The sequence below is a fragment of the Takifugu rubripes genome, chromosome 15 (genome assembly GCF_901000725.2).
Source record: "Takifugu rubripes chromosome 15, fTakRub1.2, whole genome shotgun sequence".
Classification (NCBI taxonomy): Eukaryota; Metazoa; Chordata; class Actinopteri; order Tetraodontiformes; family Tetraodontidae; genus Takifugu; species Takifugu rubripes.
In genome coordinates, this window is record NC_042299.1 from 5,481,699 (window position 1) to 5,498,125 (window position 16,427).

Sequence of the window (16,427 nt, forward strand, 5' to 3'; positions counted from 1 at the left end):
TCCTGTTATCTCGTTTGTCCACTAGATGACGCACACTGCGTCATAAAAACAGAGTGAGGGTAGGGCGCAGGGCGGCTGGCCTCCGCAACAACACGTCCAGGTCGGCTACTTCCTTAGCTGAACCGACCAGCTAGTGTAATCGGTTGATGTCTTCAGATGAGTTTCAAGGTTTAAACGTGCATTAGCTGGTTCAACGCAAAATTCTCTCTTGTAATTCCAAAGGAAATTCCAGCCCGACAAAATGTCAGAGGTGGCAGACACTCGCCGGTTGAATTCCAAGCCCCAGGACCTAGTGGATGCTTACGGCCCCCCGAGCAATTTCCTTGAAATTGACGTGAATGATCCCCAAATTGTTGGAGTTGGACGTAACCGCTACACAGTTTACAAAGTCCGAATGAAGGTAAGTGTTAAAAAACACATTGTTGTTGCGTTAGCTTTTCATAGCTAAGCTAATTCGAGTGGCTGTGGATTTGCTAGACGGTTAGCATGTTTTGCTGCTAAAGCAGCGCGTGTTCATGCCTTGTCACGCGCCGTGAGCCCTTCAAGGTGGCGCTTCAGTAATAATCGAGGTCCAGGACTCGTCAGCGGCCTCGTCTGAGTTCCGACCGAGGTCAGTTTATATAAGAGCAGTTATGCCTTTTCAAACAGAATTCCTGGCAAAATCGTCACTTGCCAGTGTCAAGATAAAGGGCGACGTACAGTTATGTTGCTAGCTTTAGAGACGCTAACACCAAAAAGTAATAATTATTTACGTTTGTAGACCGCGCAAGTAAATAAAACGCTAAAGGTTTTAACCCTCAGTCATTTTTAGATATTTTCAGGTAGACAATGTCAGGGAAAAGCCAATAATGGCAGCGGGACAACTTAACGTGGGTTTGCAAAATTATGGTTTTGTTATTATAGTTTTAAGAATATAGCCCTGTTTTGGAAGATTTTGCAGCCAAACTCTACCAAACATGAAATTTAGATGAAGTTTGTTGGATTTTGAGCAAGCCCTTGGTGATTATTGCATAATTACGTGTTTGCCAGATCGTTTCTTCCGTTTTGGGGCTTTGATTTGACGTGAAATCATCTCATTTTCCAACTAAGACTCCTGTCGTGTAGTGCCACCTGTTGGTGGCGGCCAAAGGTTGGTGATAAATTTTTATTATTGAATTATTTGAGTTAAACTGTATATGTAAGCAGTAAGAAGTACAAAGACACAGCCCAGCAAAAAGAAGTGGAAATGGCCACCAGTCATGAGGAAGTTGTGTAAATGGTAGGGGTGACTTCTCCACTGGGGTGTGTAACTATTGTTCATGTGTTGGCCCCCAAATCTAAACCATCACTTGCTCTTTATGCTTCAGGTTTAACAGGAACATAATTTTTTTTTTTTCCAAAATGTGTGTAATAAGAGCAACAATACGCTCTGCCTTTGCAACCTGCTGCTAACTTCTGCCTTTCCCAGATGCTTCCAGGGCTGGGTCATGAATCAGGATCCCTTTCACATTTGTCTGGAAGCTGCAGAAATGTGAAAAAGATTGAATGAAGATTTAATCAAGACATCCTGTTTTGTCTGTTCTGCGCCAGACGAACCTTCCCATTTTCAAACTGAAGGATTCGTGTGTGAAACGAAGATACAGTGACTTTGAGTGGTTAAAGAGTGAGCTGGAGAGAGACAGCAAGGTGAGTGAGTAGCAGTGATGGTGCTGAGTTCTTCTGATTGACCTTGACTTTCGGCGGTATCCTGTTTAATCTTTACCACACTTGTGTCGACCACTCATGCTCTCAGATTGTAGTACCAGCTCTGCCGGGCAAAGCCCTGAAGAGACAGCTGCCATTCCGTCCAGACGAAGGGCTCTTTGAGGAGTCTTTCATCGAGGAGCGGCGATTGGGCCTGGAGCAGTTCATCAACAGGTTTGTGGATGTTGTCAGTCTGGAATATGCAGGTTTTGTTGATGTTCATTTAGTATTTGCACCCAATAAGGCGGCAGTCAAACATGTTTGCCTTCCTTCTGTGTGCACATCTCTTCAGAATTGCAGGTCACCCTCTGGCCCAGAATGAGCGCTGTCTTCACATGTTCCTGCAGGAGGAAACCATCGACCGCGACTACATTCCTGGAAAAGTACGACACTAGGGTTTTGGGGGGTGGGGGTTAAACTCTGGGGTGCAAGTTGGACTGTTGCCTTCCCCTAACCTCCCACCTTCTTCTTTTAACCTTTGTTTTCCTGTCTTACTGCTTTATCTGTGTCTCTCTTTTCTCTGTCAACAAGAAGTTTCCCTGTCTCACTCTCTTTTTGCTTATTTGTCCAGCTGAAATGTTTCAGATCATGCCACAAATTTTAATGTTGGACAAAAACAACAAGTGGGATCACTTTTTATGATCTCACTTCTTCCAAACATCTTTCTGATGGTCCCCAAACTTCCTGAAACAGAGAAACGTGTTGGTGGTGGGATGTTCTGGGGCTGTAGGAACCGCTATTGGGTTCTCCAGCCACATAATGAACCAAAACCCACCAAACAAGTCCACCTCTGAATGGCCCCAAAAAAGCATGTGTTTGATGATTTGAAACAAGCAGAATGGATACTTTTCACAGCATTTGATCTTATGCTAAAATCATATATTCACTATGTTGAGGTTGGAATTTGTTGCTAAGTTTTCAAACAGCTCTGAGACTTCCTGTGCTTTTATTTTGTAACTGTAAAAACAATCAGCGCTGCTGTCGTTGCAATTGTATTGTGAAGATCAGGAAATTAATCACAATTATCAGGAAAAAATGTGAGGCATTTAAAGCTTCCCAAACACATGATATGATTGTAAAATAATGTGAATAAAGTAGAATAATCTCACAACTGTGTGGTTGCACTAATGTCTACATTTACAGAGTTCTGATGTTCTGTTTTTTTTGTTTGTTTGTGTTTTTAGGTATGATTGAAGTAAGTTTGCTTAATTTTTTTTTATCAATTTTTGAGACAAATTTAAGGGTCTTTGTATGGGCGCCACATGGACCAAAGGCGATAGTTCACAGATGCTCATGCAAAACTGCCATATTTACCATCTTTAAAGTGAGAAAAATTTAAAACACGCAGGAGTTTGTAAACCTCCTGCAAGCTCACGATTGATGAAAAATATACTAGGAATGCTTCTCAAATTAGCTTGCAGAAGTTGCTCAGTCCAAACCCAACTGTGATGGGAGATTTGTGAACTATTGTTTTAAGTGTTTTACATTGGCAATGCTCGCACTAACGCTAACGCCATCACTTGTCTGCACTAACGGTGGCTGCATGGCTCACCTGCACGCTTTCATCGCAGTATAAGGTTCAGTTTCACTCGCCTGTTTCTGCTTTTGATTCAACACATAATTGCTGATGTGTTCACATGTTTGCCAGCCCATCAGCATTAGTATCTGCTGTTTACAGTTCAACTACAGTCAACAGCACATTTCAAGGGTGGATTTCCTTTGAGTGTTTTTCACTCCTCTGTAATCACTTTAATTTCTTGTTAAGCCAGTGTTTCTCACATTTTTCCCGAAAGCTGCGTTTCTCATGTTTGATTTGTCTCTTTCTCTCGTCGCAAAGGCGCCGCAGACTGGCCCATCTGTGTTTATTTCTACACCATCGTTTGAAAGGCTGGCAGTGGAGCTGAGTAAAAGCGGGGAAATTAAAATTCCTGGGTTACAGAAAACTAGAAGATCGACTTGCAAATTGTGTGACCTCTTTTTTCAGCCATGCTCCTGTGGACATAAATCTGTTTTCCTTCTCTGCAGTTTTGATGACTTTTTGGTGATTTTTTTTTTTTTTTTTTTTTTTTTTCCTAAAGCAACATGTAGCATGTTTTAAAACGACAGCAACATTCCACTCACATGTCCAAATTTACGCAGTGTGCATGCGTATTTGACACCCTCATTTTCCATTTCTGCTCTTTGGTTACGGTAGATCATATCTAAGCACTGTGAGGGCAGATTCATTAAATAACCAATAGTCCATTGATTTGGGGATGATCACCTGCTTTTTCCAGCTAAATGTGTTACTTTGGCACTTGTTTTGGGCCGTTTAAGTCTTATTGGTGTATTAATGTGTTATAACTGCAGTTCCACTAAAGCTGACGACTGTCCAATGATTAAATTCTCCTGCTGCTTGTAGATTCATGTCCAAGTCTGTCATTTTGTCCCAAAAGAGAGACGAGGGGTGCGCACCTCCACAAGTTTGGACTCCTGTCCGGGTAAATCAACATGATTTACTTTGATTACAGCATAATCAGGAAGGATGCAGTCTAATTCACACTGTTTCTTGCACATTAATGGCAACACTGGCTGGTTTTGTTCCACCAAACCTGAACTTTTAACACTCCTAATGAGGTTTTCCTCACTGTACTTTATCCATAGGAAATGCAGGGATTAAGGGGGGGGGGGGGGGGGGCAAAGGAATTCTGGCTACAGCTGGAGTAAACCTGGCCAAGAATAGAGATCTTGTGATAGGAAGCCATGTCAGAGTTGGTCTGGAACACAACGGGATGCCACCGAGCTGTCCTTTTGAATTAAAGAACTCACAAACAACACTGGAGAGTTGCTGAAAAGTTGCACAAACGTTTTAAATATGTCAGGATTGATGCTTTAGGAACTTATGTTTCCACTGGAGACATGCACACACCCTGACCTTACGTGTCAGTGATGGCTGTGACCTACAAAATTTGTGCACTTTTGAAGTCCCAAGTAATGAAAGTGGGCAGGCGGGTCAGTTCCAGCAGGCCCAGGACGAGATTAGGTGCTGTTTTGTTAGCTGTTTCGAAGATGGGAGCCCAGTATGCAGCTGTGACAGTGTTGTGTTTGCAGAGTTGTGCAGTTTGGAGAGGTTGATAAAGTGGAAGCAAATTGAAAGAGCAACTTGCTGTAGCGTGACTGGTCAAGTACAAAGAGGGGGGTCAGAGAAATGGTCTGGCAAGGGGTGAAAAAAACAAAATGTAATTTGTAGAACAATTTTAGCTAAAACTACAGCAGATCAATCAAGCTTTCTTTCAAAGGTTTTTATTAAATCTACAGTTAATTAAATTTGCATTTCTGATCATAACTAGTGAACAAAATAAATTTATATGGAATCAGTAGTGTGAAAATGCAACAGAAAGTTGGTGTATTGTTGCTTTAGGAACACAAAAGATGTGGGTAGCTGCCCTGCACTCCCTCGATACCCCGCACATTATCCATCGCCTTTAAAAGCTCAGAGATGCCATGAATTTAACACTGATACAAAGAAAAAAAAAATATGTAAAAATATGTTGGTTTTTATTTCAAAGAACCCAGCAGTTGGATTTTTAGGTCAAATAAAGGGACATTCAAGATAGAGCTTTTTTACATCGTCATTTTTTCTGTGTTTGACTGTAAATACAAGAATATGCATTTCCAGAAATATTTTGCATGAACACCCAGAAGAGCAAGTCACAGCTTACTAAACTAGGGGAAGTGACATCGGGAAGGTTATCCTGAAACCACACCACTATCTTCGTCACACGCACCCAAGTGTAAATATGGGGTTGTTTATTGGTACATTACATCACTTAAACATTAGTGGCTGATGTTTACGTCACAAGATAACGCTCTGGAAAATCACCTGCCTGGACTTACTCTCTGTTCCGGGATCAAACGGCAGCCTTGAAAATGTTTCTGTCTAAATGTTGACATCTTTTTACTGAGTCTGAAGTGAATATGCTATGGAATCCGAAATAAAAGTGAATAAATGGTGAATAAAAGTCACTGCTGGCCCCTTCACACGCGCAGGTCACCAGGGGCATAAGGCCACGAAAGAAGCTGGTTCCCCTCCTTTTCTTTGAATATGCAGAACAAAGCAGCAGATATGTTGTACAAACAGGACTTGGTGTCCCTTCATGGGGGAGGAAACACGCAACGCTTCCATGTAAGGAAATCCCTCACATTTCGCCCCCTGTGCATCTCCAGCTTTTCCGAGGCAAAGGTCATTTTTATTAATAATAATAATAATAAGGCAGCTACAGACTGCTACATTCTATATATACCAGGGCCACATCCATGCCTGCCTGATAGGCCACGCCCCCGTGTTGCGTCAGTTTGTTTACAAGTATTGATCGTGTAAGACCTTCACGTTAAATCTCGTGACATTTGTTCCCCACACTTTTGTTGGAGGCATGGAAATAACACCAAACTCTCCTTAAACAGCCACGTGACGCTGCCTCAAAATGCCCCAAATACATCATAAACACTTGATTTTGCAGTTGTACCGTGAACATATATGTAGGGGACCTCTCCTGAAGACCCTCATCAAACAAAAGGTCGAACAATCAAAGAACCTTTGACATTTGCCCTTTGAAAGGTTGAATGAGCTTTGACTCAAGTCAACATAGCTACTACTTGACCACTGTCAACTTTCGAAACACTAAATACGAGGTAAGGTATTGGAAAACAAGATACCCTGAACATATTTTTTGGAGGATGAGACTGTGGAAGTATCACTTTTATTTAGTATTCTGAAGGATATTTGGTATTCTTAAGTTTGCATGCTGAAACAAGTCACAGTAATACTTGCAAAGTGCTTATTTTGGGTCATTTTGATGGTCTCCACCTTGGATAAAGAAAGAGGTTGTTTAAATCCAATATTCCAGCATTGGTCGAAACCGGACAAGATTGATTCATGTAGAGTTACATAAAGAATTTAAGTCAGAACGTTGGCATATTTCAATGGGGAAAAAAATACCCAAACGAAATCAAAAATTTTCACAATTCAAACGGCATTTAAGGGTCTCCATCCCTGACGACATATTTCCTCTCGTCATTAAAATAATATGAAAATTGGATCTTGTGCACGTGAGTGCGACAGCCAATAGCGGCGCGCCTTACTCAGCGCCCCTCCCGAAGGACGAAACCTTCCGAGTCTGAGCGGGATCTCTCACTACCGACCAGGCGGGTTCTCTCTTGTCCTTCCACCAGCGTCTTTTGGTTTAATCGAGCCCTACGTTTCAGGTAATTATCACCTTCCCTGAACATAAGAAAGAATAAATATTTCGGTGTTAAATTTTTGTTCGTTTAGGTTATTTTTGGCGCTTCCGCCTGTGACTTGTGATGGAGTGATGCAATCGTCCTTAAGTGTTAACACTTGTACTGGCGCATTATTGAGTCGTAAACGTAACGTTCCACGCGTTTGATGCTACTTTAGAGGAAAACACCAGCTCGCACCTGCGTTGATCCATTTATGGGGATGTGCGAGTTGCCACATTTGGAGTATGACGGTTGATTCACTGTAATTCTACTAAAAACAAAAGGTCCAAAAGAAATGTTTGCTGCTACAAAATCATACATTGACCCGTAATCGCCATTTTTCATTCATTGCTTTGTTCAGACTTGTAAAGACGCTTTTTTTATTGCTATTTGTTCTTTTACTACTCTAATTATCATAAAAAAGAAACATTTCCACACATATATTAGGCTGTAAAGACGCGCGAGATGTTTTTTCTGTAAAGATTTATACAGAGGTACATTGGATTAATGTAATGATGTGTTCCAATGTATTAAATTCACGTCAGAATTCACATTTAAACTATTGTGAATTAAGCGTGAATAGATGCTGTAAACGGTCATGGAACGATGATGACGTGCGAGTTCATTTATACGCGGCGTCTTTGGAAATTACGGCACTGTGAAGGCAGCATTGGCGTCACGCGAGCCACGGACAGCCACGTCGCCTGCTGGAGCTTCGGTCCCAGGCAGAGAAGCTGTCGTTTAAACAGACATTTCCTATTTTGGTCACCGCAGTTTTTAAAAGGCTATTTTTAAGTAGTTGCCCAGTTAACGTTCCTGGTCGTTTAATCACCCGAACGCTAGATAGCGACGTCAGAGTGGGTAAATTTCCGGGTTAGCAGGCATGGCACGCGCCCAGGGTGTAAAGCACTCCGAGGTTGCATCAGCCGATAAAAGTCTCGTTGATCCATTGTGACGGTGAGTACGGGTGTAGCGGAGACGTACTGCTCCTCGGCGGGGACGCCGGTTCCGTCCAGTGACGCTGCTTTAGGCAGTGTTTCCACCCCTGTTGTCTCGTCAGGACTAACACGCCAAATCAGCCCGTTAGCCTCGAACAGTATCTACTGATCGGTTACACCTGACGAGAGTCTACATGCAAACACAACTCGAGTTGTATTTTCTACTTCTCACATTTTGCATGTCTAAAATGTATGTTATTAAAATGAATTAACTTCACTATTAAAATGAATTGACTTCACTAAATTGGGTGAAATTTCTTGAAAAGATCGACTAAATGAAAAGACTAACAAAATCCCCCCCCAAATTGTAATAAAATCCCCCAAAAATGTGAGAGACGAAATTATGTAGAAGTGAGACCCCCGGCTGCTGGTAAAGCTCAACTCAGATAAGTTTCTATCTGTACTTTCGCTCCATAAATCGGGACCTCTGAGGTTGCATCAGTCGGCACTATTAATGTCCATGCCGAGTTTAATCCTGATGTGAAATTAAACAACTGTTTATTTCAAAATTGGACATTTATGTCGACATCAAACAGTTGGCAGATCCGTGCATGTGCGTGCAGAATCTGAGAGGCTGAATATTGGTTGGTTTGTCGAGTATGTAGGGTGTATGTGGTGTGTTTTCTGCTCATTTACACTCATCAGAGGGTGTGGAACTCGAAGGATTCTGAAATCATTTTCCTTGGTTCAGGCTGGAGAATTTAGGAATATACACCTTTGCAGTCCACCAGTCTGTGCCAGCTTTATGTAATAAGACAGTATATATAGCGGGTGTGCCTGACTGTAATACAATGTTTAGTATTGTAGGAGCAACAACAAGCTATAATGAGGTTTGTTACTTCCTCCAGTAATCCTCTTAGAGTTGCAGCGCAATGACATTTAATTAAGCAACAGGTCCATTTCCACCGAAGCCTGTTGCCAGGATGCAATGTTGCAGTATCCGAAGGTAAACAATCATCTTTAATTTAAAAAGTGACCGTTAAAATCGATATTGGCCACACAGGTTTGTTGCCGTTGGTTCCTCCTGTGGACTTGCGATGCAAGTGAAGCCAAGAGGCTGCAGGTGGGTTTTTCCCTACAAACTGGACATCTTACGCAAACAGGCAGCCTCGTGAAAAGCACAAGGAAGAGATTATGGACGAGCTGGCATGAGAGGCTTTAAACAGGTCGGGCTTCAGCATTGTTATAATCAGGACCCCCCCCCCCCCCCCTTTTTTTTTTTTCGTTTCAGGAGCAGCATAACTAAGATTTTCTGTCATCTAACGTGAGAATTAGGCTGTAGCCTGGTCAGAGGAAAGGAATCAGTTTAGTTTTTGGGAGTGTGTTTCCATAATGATTCATGAGTCCCAGGTCCTCAACTGTTTTTACAGCTTTAGAGGGTCAGTTTTGAGAGAAATATGTGCCGGTGGAGCCCCCCATTGAGATCACAGCTAGCTGGGCACAGAAGCAGAGTAATGAATGTTTGTTGAACAAATGTTGTCATCTCAGATCTTACTTCCTGGTGTGCTGGTGGAGGATGCTATTGGAACATCATGGTGTGCTTATCCAGAGTGTACCAGTTTCCCATGGCTCTTCAGAAGGCTGGATGTTTATTATTTAGTCCTGTCTGTCTTGTTTCATTGTTTGCCAGTGTTTTTTGTCCCAACACTTGGCTCTAGGCAGGATATCGTCTTTGTAATGGCACCAAGAGAAGCGCTTTGATAAGTAGACTGTCGCTTTTGTAGTATTAATAGAAAACTATGAAACATTGTGAGGGTTTATATCCTGTTCTGTGTGAGGAACAGACCGACTGAGACCATTACATCATCTAAAGCTCCTCTCTGAACATTGCATAAAGTCGCTCAACTGAAAACTGCTGCCTTCCTTTGTAGGTGAGTTTAGAAAACACAAAAAAGAGATCAGAACTTCTTATTGTCAGAAGTGTGGTGACCCACGGTGCTGGTCATTTCTGCTCTGAGGTGACTGAAATGTCCACCCGTCCCACTAAGCACTGGCAGGGCAGATCAGGTGTCCATGCATTAATAGTTGCGGAACAGCCGGGCTGGGCAGAACTCCTGATCCTCATTCATGGTCCCCTGTTTGTGGCACAACAGCAAATTTACCTCTAATATTCTGCAGTATTTTACCCAATTGATGGGGGGAGGTCAGTCAGCGAGACTAGATGCAGCTGTTGTAAATGGGTGTTTGCTTTAACATTAATATATTAAGGAGAAATCTGAGTCACATCCTGCCTGGAGAGCCAACAGAGACCTGTTTGGGCAAGCTTTGGAATGAGGACACAGCAGAGGAACAACGTGGACCTCTGGGATCACAAATGGAGCTTTCTCCAGGTCTGTGGCTGAGGTCTCGCTGCGTTCAACTATTTTTCCGAAACGCGTCGGGTGGGGAACAAGTGAGGTGGTGACTTACGTCACAGCTGTGTCTGTTCCTGGCTGTCCTGGAGTTTGACTGCCTCATAAGACAAACGGCAGAGAACTGCTGTATCGATCTGGTCAGATGTGCACGTGGATGCGTCCTTGGCCTGTTCTCAACTGTGAGCACATAAGCTGGAGTCATTCTTATCACTCACACTTTGCCACTCCTGATAAACTCCTGGGGGGGTTAGAAAACATTAATAATGAATTAATCAATAGACTGACAAAACTAAGAACTTTCCTCTGTTTTTTGTACAGATTCTGGGCTTAAATAGGGACTGAAATTAGAGACAATGATTCCACATTACATTTTTTTTCCTTCAGGATGTTGGAAAGGCTTTAGAATGGTCTGGTCGTCAGTTTCAGCCATTCCGCTGCAACAGGCTGCTGTTCACGCCACCCCTCTTATTAATGTCAAGTTGTGTGAACTAATATTGTGTGTTCCAAGCCTCCTTCGTTCCCAAAGTTCTTATTGGTTTAAATCTGCAGAACACATAACAGTATGGGAGTGGTGTGGAACGGCCCAGGTGCTCTTTGTTTTCACATGGGTGTATTCTACAGTTGGCAAGACTAAAGTAAGATAATATTTGAGCCTAGCTGGATAACCTTAAAGATTTTTTTTTCATATCCACAAGGTCTCTGTGCCCCACTGAATGACACAGTGTGCTTCCACAGCTGGAGATAATAATTCCTTGAAGTTTCACGTAGGGAAACTTGTTTTTATGGTCTCATATCTCTCGTTTTGCCGAGATGATCCTCACATTTCTGGTGCTTGTAACTAACCCTGAGTTCAGCCCAGCAGTGTGTGCTGCAAAGCTGATATGACTGGAAAGCTGTGCAGGAGTGCTATAATCCCTCTGTGACAGCCGCAGCTGTGCCAAACAAAGATTTCTGCAATTAACAAATAGCTTCTTGTACTAAGTCCTTCTTTTCTTGCCTTTCAGCACAGGTTCAGTCAAACGTGGACCTTTTTTACTGTTACCCACTGTCGACACCAAAGAACTTGAGGACAAATACGTGGGTTATCCAGCCATCTGTATTCCACGTCCAGTCCTTTTTAAGCGACGTCAATCACACACCCGCGCTCGAAGGGTTTCAACACCGTGCCCGGTCCAGCGCCTACTCACCCCCAGCAAACATGGCCAGCCAGCTGTCCAAATTTGGCAAAGCTCTGCTGCGTCGCCGGCCGTTAAACTGTTCGGGAGAAGAAACACAGTTCGCTCGGTGCCTGTCCACCCTCGACCTCATCGCCTTGGGAGTGGGCTCCACGCTTGGCGCTGGAGTCTACGTCCTTGCCGGCGAAGTGGCCCGGGACAAGGCGGGGCCCGCTATCGTCCTCTGCTTCCTGATCGCTGCTCTGTCCTCCATGCTGGCCGGACTGTGCTATGCTGAATTTGGCGCTCGAGTTCCCAAAACGGGCTCTGCATACCTTTACAGCTACGTGACAGTGGGAGAGATCTGGGCCTTCATCACGGGATGGAACCTTATTCTGTCGTATGTGATAGGTGAGCAGCTCTCTGCAGCTTTGCCTTTTAAATTCTAATCATCCTGTTGACCTCTCTTTTTCCTCTTTTCCACAGGAACGGCCAGCGTGGCTCGGGCTTGGAGCTCTACGTTTGACAACTTGGTCGAGCAAAAGATCTCTGGCTTCTTTAAAGCCTCTATGGCCATGAAAGTGCCTGGAAAAGTTTTGGCAGAGTACCCTGACCTGTTTGCCCTCATTCTTATCCTGCTGCTCACCGGTGAGTCAGTAGTCACTAGCACATCGCCTCCATTAGCTGCACTAGAGGAATCGAGTACAAATGTCTTGTAAACCAGAAGCAAAACACACAGTTGCCATCAACCATGTGAATGTGTGGAATGTGCAAGGGTGGAGATGCTTCTGGCTCACTGCAGCTTCATAAATATGCTGTTATACAAGTGGTGTATTATAATAATTCACTTGCAACAACCCAAAGCGTTGTTACAATGTCCTAGCAGCTAGTGACGCTACAGATTGGTCCCTGACTTTTACTGAGTTACTGAAGCACAAACACCCACATATCAGGACACTGTGTTACTGCTGAAGTCTGAAATCTCGCCTCCGCTGCTCATCAGGGCTTCTGGCTTTTGGTGTGAACGAGTCAGCACTGGTGAACAAGATCTTCACCGGCATCAATCTGGTGGTTTTGAGCTTCGTTATCATCTCCGGCTTTGTCAAAGGGGACACGACCAACTGGAACCTGACGGAGGACGACTACACGAGCTTCATAATCCAGACCAATGGCAGCCGAACGATACAGTCAGTATCTGACCGCTGCAGGCCAGAGAAGGTCTGATCAGGGGCTGATTGTTGAGCTTTAAATGCGTTTCTCACAGAACCGAAAAGGAGTTTGGCGTGGGAGGTTTTGCTCCATTTGGCCTGTCTGGTGTTCTGTCTGGTGCTGCCACCTGCTTCTACGCCTTTGTGGGCTTCGACTGCATCGCCACCACCAGTGAGTGATTTTTACTGATCCTGGTTGTTGTTTGACTGTCTCGTCATGATTTCTGTTCTACGGTGCATAAAATCCCACTACCGAAGGCTGATGGCCATATTTGTTGTACCTCCCCTGTTCTTAGGCGAGGAGGCCAAGAACCCCATGCGGTCCATACCCATCGGCATCGTGGCCTCATTGCTCATCTGTTTCTTTGCCTACTTCGGTGTGTCGGCCGCTCTGACCATGATGATGCCATACTACCAGCTGAACACAGACAGCCCGCTGCCCGAGGCTTTCACGTATGTGGGCTGGGCTCCCGCCAGATACATTGTGGCAGTGGGGTCACTCTGTGCTCTCTCCACCAGGTGAGGAAAGTTGTGGTGGTTCTCTCGCACACATGAGCATAAATGCTAACTGTCACCCTCCTTCCAGTCTACTCGGATCAATGTTTCCCATGCCTCGGGTCATTTATGCCATGGCAGAAGACGGACTTCTCTTCCGTCTCCTGTCCAAGATCAATACTCGCACTAAGACCCCTCTCCTGGCCACCATCGCTTCAGGCATCGTTGCAGGTTAGCTTCTGGCCCTTACCACCCGCCTTTAACTCTTGTGTATATAAGCAATGGCTGACAACAAATGTTTTTCCTTCCAGCTTTGATGGCCTTCTTCTTCGACCTGGCAGCTCTGGTCGACCTCATGTCCATTGGAACTTTGCTGGCCTACTCATTAGTAGCCATCTGTGTACTTATCCTCAGGTGAAGCGCCTTCTTCCATCTCTCCCAATAGAAAATAAACCTTTATGGCAACATGTGTCTTTAAACGTGCAAGACAGGTTTCCCAGGGGCTGTCATTAGCATTCACCCAGAAGGAAGCCTTTTTTTTTTTTTCGTTATTTCTTGTGCCTCTTGTTGCTCTTGTAACACCGGCTTCACTCATGCTCTTATTCTTCTCTCCTCCCTGCAGGTACCAGCCAGGCACACTAAGTTCATCCAGCCAGTCGGAAAAGCTGGTTGAGCTGGTGGAAGGCGAGAAGGTGGCCGTAAGCGGAGGGGACAGTGGCGATGAGTATGCGTTGGAGCTGGAGGATGGTCCCCTCCGTGAAACTTTCTCTGCCAAGCTCCTCTTCTGCCCAAGTGGAAATAATCCCACAGAGATGTCTGGGACCATCGTCTACGTGACCACTGCTGTCATCTGTAAGTGTGTTGGCGTTGAGTGAGGAAGCTAGTTGTCCTTTGACTCAACCTCTAATTTTTCTGTTCTTCCCTCAGCGGTTGTGATCACCGTGTTGTGTGTGGTCCTGGCGAACTGCCTCACAGCATTGCTAGCTGGAGACGCAGTCGTCGTGGTGCCCTGCGTCATCTTGTGCCTGTTTTGTGCCATCTGCATCGTCATCATCTGGAGGCAGCCCGAGAGCAAAGAAGCGCTCACCTTCAAGGTAACTTATGTTCCTCGGTAACAAGGACACTGGGTCCATTGGTCTAAAAGTTACCGTGGTTGTTAGCAACCTCTGCTTTAAAACAAACTTTGGGTGACATTTGTTTCCCACATTTCTGTCTTCTGAAGGTCCCCCTGCTTCCCTGGTTGCCTTTGTTCAGTATTTTTGTTAACATATACCTCATGATGCAGCTGGATAAGAGTACGTGGATCAGATTCACCGTCTGGATGGCTATTGGTATGGCAACGACCCTCAACCTACCTTCAGTACAGCTCTCACTTTTTATAACATCTTTATCCTCCAACAGGTTTCGCCATCTATTTCTTCTATGGTATCAGACACAGCAGTGAGGGCAGGTCCTCACGCCAGAATGAACCTGCTCTCCAGTCCAAGAGCCCCATTTACACAAGAGATGTCATCGACAGTGACGTGGAGGCCAACAGCCCCTGATAACCTCTGACGTCGCCCCATGTGCTTACATGTAGGTGTTTCTGCATCACGGCGCAGAAAGAAGAATTGAGACATTTCTGAAAAGGCCGCACACATCTTACCTCTGACTTTGGAGGCTGACTTGACTAGATACTGTGACCAAGGTGCCGTCGGGCTCGTGTGTCTGATTCTATCGAACAACAAGACCAATTTTGTTTTACCTGAAGCCATTAACTGGAAGAATGTTACACCTTAATCAACTTCTGTAGCTGTGTTACCTCACGAGCAGGCTTTACTAACATGTTCTGACTTGAACCAGCAGGTTTATAGTCCTCTGGATCTGAGATAGACGTAGTCTGGACAGAAGTGTAGACTCTTGATTAGCCATGATACTGGCTGTTACTGAAGCCGATGGTGTCAGGAGAGTTAGGCCATTAGGTCACTGTCATCGCCTGCATCGTGCAATTGTGTTTTATTGTTTTCAAACACATCTTTGTGGCATGTCTGTCTCTGCCTTCGTCAGTGGCTCATTCCAGATTTTCCAGATGTTTCTGAACTGCCCACACCCAGATATGATTCTACAGATCCACGGTTGATAGATTAGAACTTTAAAAGGATAGCGTGACAGAAGTATTGGCACATTTCTTTTAAGAAAATCAAATTTATATCAATTATTACTGACATGTCTGTCTGTTTAGGAGCTGGGGGAAATGAATTTACTTTCTATAAAAATATCCTGATCATTTTTAAAATCAAAACGCTTGTGAAAAGTCCCATTTCTTTTCACAAAGATTCAGATTTAGTTTCATTTGAAACTTTTTGAAGCTTTGTTTATTTTACTCAACCTTTAGTAGCTAAACTTGTGTTTGGTGAGAGAGCTTTTATCTAAAGGAGTTTGTGTAGGGCTTATTGTATTGTACCTGTTGTTCTCAATCAACTAATATGCTTTATTAGATGTATATTAATACGTGTACAGTTTTTAGTGCAACACACTGCTGTTTTTCTTTTTGCTGCTCTCAGCTTGTAGATTTGTGCTCCTTCATGACCAAATGAACAGCATTTTTGGATTTTTTTTTCTTCCAAAAATGGTATCTGCATTGTGTAATTTAACAGAGAAGCCCCTGAAGTCAATATAATTTATTGATTTTATTGTTTTGATGTTCTTCACTGTAGAGTGTACAGTATTTTATTCATATAATTCTGTAGATTATACAAATCTGTATTTTTAATTGGTTGTTTTATAAATGACTTGATGCCATTTGACATCTGATGCTGCTGAAAGTCACTAATCTGAATCCCTGTTTTTTCTCCACGTGTAACATTTACCCAGAGGGACAGTTTGGATAAGCAGGGAAGATTCAGTCAAGGTCTAGATGCTTAGATTATCTGGTGCCTAACAAATATCAGTCTGCCTAATGAAAACATGGATCACACCTCGGGTCCATTTCAGACCAGTAACGGTTCTCCCAATCCAGCCTGGTGCCTTCCAAACCCAAACCATCGTGTCCCCTCTGTGCTGATCTCATTTGGTTTTATATCATGTACATATGGCTGTTGTGTAAAAAAACAAACTGTATTTTCAGTGTTTTGTTCTCTCTTTTTTAAAAAGTAAAACTGATCCTAATGGCAGAAACAAACTTATGGAGTGTTTGGCCTGATTTAAATATGTACCGGTATTTATTTTTACCGGTAATAACCTTGGTCACCAATGGAG

General features: G+C 43.7%; 2 protein-coding genes across 6 annotated transcripts; both read left to right on the forward strand.

Annotated features, from left to right (window-relative positions):
* Window positions 1–56: 56 nt before the first annotated feature.
* snx12 (sorting nexin 12) lies at window positions 57–4,122 on the forward strand. 3 transcript variants are annotated; one of them, XM_011611110.2, is made up of 6 exons: window positions 62–400; window positions 1,570–1,665; window positions 1,772–1,896; window positions 2,015–2,105; window positions 2,907–2,917; window positions 3,560–3,671. In XM_011611110.2, exons 1-5 carry the CDS (start codon window positions 242–244, stop codon window positions 2,910–2,912), a joined length of 477 nt encoding a protein of 158 aa, XP_011609412.1. In that variant the 5' UTR covers window positions 62–241; the 3' UTR covers window positions 2,913–2,917; window positions 3,560–3,671. The 3 variants fall into 3 exon arrangements, with proteins under 3 accessions (XP_029703800.1, XP_003970820.1, XP_011609412.1); XM_029847940.1 differs by lacking the exon at window positions 2,907–2,917 and having other exon boundaries at window positions 57–400; window positions 3,560–4,122; XM_003970771.3 differs by lacking the exons at window positions 2,907–2,917; window positions 3,560–3,671 and having other exon boundaries at window positions 59–400; window positions 2,015–2,829.
* A 2,716-nt stretch (window positions 4,123–6,838) lies between these two features.
* On the forward strand, window positions 6,839–16,350 carry slc7a3a (solute carrier family 7 member 3a). Of its 3 annotated transcripts, none has more exons than XM_029847937.1 (12): window positions 6,839–6,966; window positions 11,338–11,898; window positions 11,974–12,135; window positions 12,491–12,674; window positions 12,752–12,867; window positions 12,992–13,214; window positions 13,282–13,421; window positions 13,502–13,604; window positions 13,813–14,042; window positions 14,118–14,284; window positions 14,413–14,521; window positions 14,592–16,350. In XM_029847937.1, the coding sequence occupies exons 2-12, from the start codon at window positions 11,532–11,534 to the stop codon at window positions 14,732–14,734; spliced, it is 1,944 nt and encodes a 647-aa protein (XP_029703797.1). In that variant the 5' UTR covers window positions 6,839–6,966; window positions 11,338–11,531; the 3' UTR covers window positions 14,735–16,350. The 3 variants fall into 3 exon arrangements, with proteins under 3 accessions (XP_029703797.1, XP_029703798.1, XP_029703799.1); XM_029847938.1 differs by having other exon boundaries at window positions 6,845–6,966; window positions 11,343–11,898; XM_029847939.1 differs by lacking the exon at window positions 6,839–6,966 and adding an exon at window positions 7,023–7,938.
* The last annotated feature ends 77 nt before the right edge of the window (window positions 16,351–16,427 follow it).

What these genes read in the sequence shown, in the direction of transcription:
- snx12 (XM_029847940.1), top strand. Translation starts at nt 242, where the DNA reads ATGTCAGAGGTGGCAGACACTCGCCGGTTGAATTCCAAGCCCCAGGAC. An exon ending in AGCTGGAGAGAGACAGCAAG is followed by an intron (nt 1,666 to 1,771) that starts GTGAGTGAGTAG and finishes TCATGCTCTCAG; the next exon opens with ATTGTAGTACCAGCTCTGCC. An exon ending in CTGGAGCAGTTCATCAACAG is followed by an intron (nt 1,897 to 2,014) that starts GTTTGTGGATGT and finishes ACATCTCTTCAG; the next exon opens with AATTGCAGGTCACCCTCTGG.
- slc7a3a (XM_029847937.1), top strand. Translation starts at nt 11,532, where the DNA reads ATGGCCAGCCAGCTGTCCAAATTTGGCAAAGCTCTGCTGCGTCGCCGG. An exon ending in CGCTTCAGGCATCGTTGCAG is followed by an intron (nt 13,422 to 13,501) that starts GTTAGCTTCTGG and finishes TTTTCCTTCCAG; the next exon opens with CTTTGATGGCCTTCTTCTTC. An exon ending in CACCGTCTGGATGGCTATTG is followed by an intron (nt 14,522 to 14,591) that starts GTATGGCAACGA and finishes ATCCTCCAACAG; the next exon opens with GTTTCGCCATCTATTTCTTC.